The 8,136-nt window shown below is 34.9% G+C and overlaps 1 protein-coding gene across 46 annotated transcripts in view; it reads left to right on the forward strand.

The window, feature by feature from the left end:
* adgrg6 (adhesion G protein-coupled receptor G6) overlaps window positions 1-8,136 on the forward strand; it is an 87,095-nt gene that overhangs the window by 76,005 nt on the left and 2,954 nt on the right. For 19 of the 46 annotated variants that reach the window (XM_087297320.1, XM_087297311.1, XM_087297336.1 and 16 more), the window contains 1 exon segment: window positions 2,714-2,752. In XM_087297320.1, coding sequence (XP_087153446.1) covers window positions 2,714-2,730 — 17 coding nt within the window. In that variant the 3' untranslated portion in view covers window positions 2,731-2,752. 46 annotated transcript variants of the gene reach the window in all.

Below are 8,136 nucleotides of genomic sequence, written 5' to 3' on the forward strand. Positions count from 1 at the left end.
ATTATTAATTTATTTATTTTTGAATGATTTAAATTTAAATTACTCTAGTTACTTTAACTGTCATTATTTTTAACCATACAGCAATCAACAGCAGCAGTCACAGGCCCACAACATAAGCGGATCACATTGAAATACTGCCCCCCTCTTACCCACAAACTAAACTTAATGTTGTGTAGATTATTATTAGAGTATGTTTTACTTTCGAAATGGGGTATAAATTTATCTTATTTGGCGTTTTAAATTCCTTTGAACATTATTAGGTGCTGCTTGTCAATCAGTCAATGCTTTGATATTGCTCTTGCTGTCAATTGAGAGAAAAAATTATCGCAAAAAGTTTCATGACAAACTGCTGCGAGTTTAATGCACTGGTCACTACTAACTGAAAGGAGTAGGAGCACACAGTTGGGTTTTGTTAAATAAGTTGCATATGAAATTTATGTTTCAACCACCCAAATTTTATCATCCCGCCAATGGTAATTTTTTACCCGCACAATCAAATTCAAAACAGCCCAATTAGGCTGAATACCTCCCAATCTGGCAACACTGAATTTATAATTGATTATATATATATATATATATATATATATATATATATATATATATATATATATATATATATATATATATATATATATATATATATATATATAGTGTGTACTATCATGGATTTAAAAAATCTTTTAAATATTTAAATATTTGCATATTTTGTTCTAAAGGTGATACATGTTTTACGGATCTTTTGCACAGAATTGTTCCAAAGTTTGGTTTAATTTTTAATTCCTTTTGGATTTAAATAATGTTTATTCAGCAATAATTGAACTTTATTACAAGTGTTAGTAATAATAAGAAATGTGTATTGAAAATGGTGCCTTAGGTAGAGAAATATTTCAAAACTAATATTGTATTATTATTAATTCTGAATTAAGTTATTTTTAATATAATTACTTTCAAAATATTGTTGTTTTAACTTTTAATTCAGATGATTCTCTTTAAACTTTTTGTTTTACCAACCCTAAATTGGTACATATTAGTATATACACTCACTGGTCACTTTCTTACGTACACCTTACTAGTACAAGGTTGGACCCTCTTTTGCTTTCAGAACTGCCTTAATCCTTCATGGCATAGATTCAACAAGGTACTGGAAATATTCCTCAGAGATTTTGGTCTATATTGACATAATAACATTACACAGTTGCTGCAGATTTGTTGGCTGCACATCCATGATGCGAATCTCCTGTTCCACCACATCCCAAAGGCGCTCTATTGGATTGTGATCTTTTAACTGTGGAGGCCATTTAAGTACAGTAAATACATTGTCATGTACAAGAAACCAGACTGAGATTATTTAGCTTTACAAAATGGCACAATGTCATGCTGGAAGTTGCCAACAGAAGAGGTTTACACTGTGGTCATAAATGGATGGACATGGCAGCAACAATACTCAGGTAGGCTGTGATGTTGACACGACTGGTCTCAACTGGTAGCAATGGAGCCACAGTGTGCCAAGAAAATATCCCCCACACCAGTGTTACAGTGTTCTTCCCTATTCTGATGCTCAGTTTAAACCGCAGCAGAATGTCTTGACCATGTCTACATGCCTAAATGCGAGTTGCTGCCATGTGCCTTCTTATCTGAACATGCAGCTCAACTCCTTGTTCAAGCTCTTGTTCTCTCCAAACTGGATTACTGCAACTCTCTACTAGCTGGGCTTCCAGCTAACTCTGTCAAGCCTCTTCAACTGCTCCAGAACGCAGCAGTACGAGTGGTCTTCAATGAACCTAAACGAGCACATGTCACTCCGCTGCTAGTCCGTTTGCACTGGCTGCCAGTTGCTGCTCGCATCAAATTCAAAGCTCTGATGTTTGCCTACAAAGTGACTTCTGGCCTTGCTCCTTCTTATCTGCTCTCACTTCTGCAGATCTATGTGCCCTCCAGAAACTTGCGTTCTGTGAATGAATGTCGCCTCGTGGTTCCATCCCAAAGAGGGAAGAAATCACTTTCAAGAACGCTCATGCTCAATCTGCCCAGTTGGTGGAATGAACTCCCTAACTGCCTCAGAACAGCAGAGTCACTCGCTATTTTCAAGAAACGAAAAAACTAAAACTATTTAAAAACTCAACTATTTAGTCTCCACTTCACTTCCTAATCTGCAATTGCCTCTCTGAATATCACACTAACTGTACCCAAAAAAAAAAAAAAAAAAAAATACTAATACTTCCCTGAAACTTGCCTATAAGCACTTATTCATTGTTGCTCTTAGTTGTGTAAATTGCTTCCTTGTCCTCATTTGTAAGTCGCTTTGGATAAACGCGTCTGCTAAATGACTAAATGTAAATGTAAAAAAATGTGATTTTCTGATTAGAATTTTGCATTAACAAGCAGTTAGACAGGTGTACCTAATAAAGTGGCCGGTGAGTGTATGGAGAACTACATATTTTCTTTTTTCCATTGGTCATATGTACCAAACCTTGCTCGCTAAAGGCTTAAGATTAAAAGTTTTATTTGGTACCAGAAATAGTGCTTGAAAGCTTTCATTAGCATGCTCTCAGTCATACATTGCTTTTATGTGTAATGCTTGCCTATTTTTAGTAATGGTATTGCCCTTCATGCCTTGTCTTACTTTGTGCTTTGCTGTACTGTGTTACTTGTTGTGTGACTGTACGCCTGGACTCAGTGGTGCTGTGTGTCTGTATTTATGTTTGTGGTATAGATAGTACCCTGCAATAATGCCATGGAGAGACTTCCTGAGGTAAAACCACACAAGCCAGCTTGAGTTTACACTGCTTTCCTCTATTCATGTGATCAGCTTCCCCTGTTGGGAGAGACTGAATTCAATCCAGCGGCCCTAGGCCTAATACCTAGTCTAACTCCTAACATATGAATGCTTTTTTGACCCCCCCCCCAAAATTCATTAGGTGTCTGTTGTGATGGAATAGTTGCCTGTTGGATTGAATCCAAGCTGTGGAGTGACATTCAAGAACAAGAAAACACACTGTTGCTGGTTATCATTGTCAGAACTATCTGCTTGTTCAAGGGTTAGTTCACTCAAAAATAAAAAACTGTATCGTTAATTACTCACCCAAACCCCTCAAACCTTTTTTTTTTTTTTGTCTTTGGGACACACATTAAGATATTTTATAGGAAACCCAAGAGCTCCATAGACTGCAACAAAATACCAGAATAACATCCTTAAAAACAAACTACTGGTATATGCCTTAAGTTGTTCAATTAGAATATTATGAAGTTAAAATAATACTTTTGTACACTCATAAGACAAATGCAATGACTTCATTCAATAATTTACTTTGTTTTCATCAGAGCGCAGTTCTCTTTATGCATGTCACACTGCTGACATATTAGCTCCGATGCTTTGTTTCAAACAGGAAGTCATGTGCGGGCATCTGGAGAATACATCAGTGCACCTCGCTCTTGTAAATGTGCTCCCTATACTGACACTAAAGAGAAGAGATTGTTGAATTAAGGTGTTATTTCTGTTTTATGTGCGTACAAAAGTATTCTTGTAGCGTCGTAATATTATAATTAAATGGCTGAAAGAATTGCTGTGTCTCAATTCACCTACTTATACCACATCCTAAGTATTTTTTGTGAAGCATATGCAAGCTTTGGGACATACTGCTACCTTGTTAACCATTGTTGGGGAACGTTACTTAGTTATTCATTACGATATTGAGTTACTCCCCAAAAAAGTAACTACAGTTGCGTTACTTAGTTTCTTTGTATGGCAAGCAATTTGTTACGTTACTTCTGAGGTACTTTTGAGTTACTTTTTCATACCAGCCTGAGGCTTGATCTCTTTTAGATCTTGCAGGGTATTTTTATTTTTTTAGATAGGGAAGCTAAAAAAAAAAAAAAAAAAGAATTAAAAAAATTTAATAGCGTTACTTTTTGAGAACTTCCTGACGCTATACATCCCATATATACAGATAAATGAACGTTTAAAGCAATGTGTTTGCTACTTTAGTATTTTTGTCTTATTAGTTCACTAAAATCACTGGCCATTGAGACAATTCCCTTTCCTTCCATGCATTCAAAGTTATGAGAATACTTCCATCACAGAAATGTAACACTCTGCCTTCTTGGCTTTTCTCTGTTTTCGCGGGGAGCTCATTATCTAATTAAGTGGGATTCAATGTGATCACCATAATTTTATTTCAGCAAACAATTTTTTAAAAGCATATTGATTAATCTAGAAGTAACTTGAGTTGCATTTTTTAAATTCATTTTTTAAATACTGTTTCTTAATTTTTTTAAGGAGTGCTTTATACTTTTACTTGCTACATACTTAGTAAAGTATTAATATAGTACCTAACTCATGTTACTTGTAATGCGATGTCCCAACACTGTCATTAATGAACCGTTATGTTGCTTAGTTACATGCCACCAATCATCTTGACACATTATCCACAATTCTTTCATATTTAATCACCTACCTTTTTGGAGATTTAAGCAGCAGATTAATCTGCCATGTGTAAGTCATTCATGCAGATAAATCACTTTACATATTTACCAAAGTCTGTGTATAATAATGCATTCAGATGTTATTGTCCAAACACACCTTTATAGAAGTTCACATTGTTGTTGCTGATGAAATAAAACATGTTAAATGGGATTTAAATATTTTTCAGCAGGTTAGACATTGAGTTAAGTTTTACAAGCACCTTTACATTGCAAAAAATGTTTTGTCTTGTTTCTAGTCCAAATACCGAAAAAACTTTAATCAAGAAGAATTTTCCAGACAGTCTTGTCTTCGGAAATAATATGCCAATATTAAGTGAGTGGGGCGAGGCAGTGGCGTAGTAGGTAGTGCTGTCGCCTCACAGCAAGAAGGCGTTTCTGTGTGGAGTTTGCATGTTCTCCCTGCCTTTGCGTGGGTTTCCTCCGGGTGCTCCGGTTTCCCCCACAGTCCAAAGACATGCGGTACAGGTGAATTGGGTAGGCTAAATTGTCTGTAGTGTGTGAATGTGTGTGTGGATTTTTCCCAGAGATGTGTTGCGGCTGGAAGGGCATCCGCTGCGTAAAAACTTGCTGGATAAGTTGGCGGTTCATTCGGCTGTGGGTGAGTTTTTCCTTAAAACAAGCAAAATAATCTGCCAAGGATGTAAGCAAAATAATCTTGTCAAAAGGAAAAACAAGATTATTTTTCTTACCCCATTGGCAGATTATTTTGCTTGTTTTAAGGAAAAACTCGCTTAATATTGGCACATTATTTCTGAAAACAAGACAATATGTTTTGCTTGCCTAGAAAATGCTTCTTGATATAATGATTTTTAGATATTTGTACTAGAAAGAAGACAAAAATCTAAGAAAGAAAATAAGTTTTTCCAGTTTACCAAAGCCTTTCTTGACGATTAGTCTTGCATGATTGCTGTCTTTGTAGTTTGTTAACAATTTTACCCACATTAGTTGTTCTAATCGAATTCATGTCCACTGTGCAATGTGTTATGGAAAGTTTTAGCAGTTGGAGGATAGACAGTCACAGTTCTACACTTGGAATTTCTACCAGAAGTAGTAGACCATCCGGTATCCTTTGGCATAGTTATTTCAACATACTATGTTTTGGGACATAACATTTGAATACTATTTAGGACAGATAGTTTGAGAATTGGGATACAGCAAATGTTTTTAGTACCTTTCTCGGACTTTGAACAAGTTAGGATTGTTGCTCTCTAGGGGATGAGGGAGCTCTCGGTTTTCATCCAAAATATCTTAATTCTGTACCAAAGACGAATGAAGGTCTTGGGGTTAGAACGACATAAGGGTGAGTAATTCTGTTTTGGGTTAAGTTTTAATGTATCCCACCAAGCAATTTTTTTCTTTTAATAGACATTTAAGCAGAGACATCTTAACTAAATCAAGGCTAAATTTGGGCTGTGAGTGAAATTCTGATAGATGTTTACTGTAACAAAAGTCCAAAATGAAACTAGTCATCAAATAGAAAGACTAAGAGACTTCACGTATGTAGACATTCATTTCTTTCTTTTTAAAAACTAGTTTAACAACACTGTAAAACCCAAACAGTCAACTTTATCAAATGAAATGAGTGTAGTTCAATCAAAATTTACTAAAAGACAATTCTACTCATTTGAAAAGAGTTTTAAACTCAGTGTTGAAGGTAATGAGTTTATTGAATACCTCATTACTTCATCAGAAATAAAGTAAGTTTACAGTATTCATATAGATTAGTTTTTTTTTTAACTCAAATGGTTTGTTTCAATCAGTTTCTTCAAACGGTTTGAGTTGCCTTAACTCATTGGGTTTTACAGTACTTAGTTGGTTTGAGTTCTCATCATTCACTGGTATTTACTGTGCTCAAACGGCTTCGTTTACTCAAATAGATTAAGTTCACAGTATTCATTAATATTAGTTTTTTTTAACTTTAATGGTTTGTTGCAATCGATTTCCCCAAATGATTGGAGTTACCTTAACTTTTTGGGTTTTACAGTGTATTGTTAATCTATTAGATTTTTCACTGACGGCCTAAATTCAGTCTTGTTTTAGCCAAGTTATCTATGTTTAAACTTCTGTTAGACACACAAAAAATGCTTGCTGGGATGAAATATTGTTTTCTGGCGTAAACCTCTGTTCATTTGAGTTGAGAAAACTCTCCTTATAAACGTTTATGACCACTGTTTAGTCATATCACATATTAGTGCCATCTGTTGTTCAATTTTGGTATCTGACAGAGTGTTTGGACCCAGAAATTAGGACATGTGACATATAATAGTATTGCTAGCACAGTGGTGGGATACAAAAAAACACCTCAATTCTGAATAAATAATTGTAAAATCTTTATAGTTTAGATTCCCACATATTTTTGACTGGACACTGATAAGCTTTAGTGTCTTTTAGAAGTTCTGAATGTCATTTGCACTCTGTTTAACATTAATTTTCCGCACGGCGGGCTGTTGTTATTTGTCTCCTTTGTTTTTTTTTTCTTTTTGTTTGGCAGTGTTATTGTTCCCACTGGGAAAAATACCCGGCTTGCACTGACTGCCACTAAAATATGTAAAACCTTAAACAGTAAACCCTCATTGTCGCATCAGGATCACTCAACATGCTGGCCATGCAGATGATGGATGATATGCACATGCTGTTTGACACTAATAATGTACCTAACATCCCAGATTAAAACACTCTCAGATTAGATTTTTAATAGTGTAATTGGTGCTGCTCATTACTTGGGGTCATCTGGTTGATAGTTTGTCATTGTAAGATATTGAGACATTTGAAGAGATGATAACACATTGAGTGTGTTAACTAATTACATTATTTTTTTGGTAGGGCAGTTAAAGGGTTATTTATGTTTTTCAGGCCAGTGACTTTTAAGCAATTCAAACCAGGTTAAGCCATTCAGATCTTTACATTTAATCATTTAATTTATGTACTTTTAGACCCCGTTGAATGTATTACATTTTAAACTTGCTAAAAACCATAAAATTTTAAAATGCTGGATTGTTCAATTACAACGTCCGATCAAATATGGGCAAACCCAACCACTGAGTATCACTGAGTAAAAAGAAAAATAGCCCAAACATTGGGTTCGTCTATATTTGATCCAACGTTGGGTTACAACAACCCACCATTTATCAAGTATATAATTGTAATTTATTAACATTGTATTAAATTGAGCTTTTTAAGGTGAAACTGTATTCATGTGTGTGATTTTTCTTTAAATCACTTGCGCATTCTCAGTAGCCATATCTGTATTTACCTATTATATTTGATGTGTATTTACGCAATATACTGTATATGGCAGAACAACTGAAAGTTCTCTTGTAATTTATTTACCCTCATGTCTTTCTTAACCCCAGTGAACTCCGTTCTTCTTCAGAACACAAATCAAGATATTTTTAGCAAATTCTGAGGGATTGTTGTCCTTCCGTTGAAAGTCTGTTCACCCAAAACTTTGACTATCTAAACGAATCTATATGAATGAAGCAATGTAATCTAGTTTCAGAATAGACATGATCACTTAAAGGGGTGGTCCACTACAATAGTATATTTAAAACTTTAGTTGATGTGTAATGTAGCTGTGTAAACGTAAACAACATATCTGAATGTAAAACGCTCATAGTTCAATGAAAAGGAAGACATTGGCTTTTAGAGTTAGCT

The sequence above is a fragment of the Danio rerio genome, chromosome 20, assembly GCF_052040795.2.
Source record: "Danio rerio strain M-AB ecotype USA chromosome 20, GRCz13ab, whole genome shotgun sequence".
Lineage (NCBI taxonomy): Eukaryota > Metazoa > Chordata > Actinopteri > Cypriniformes > Danionidae > Danio > Danio rerio.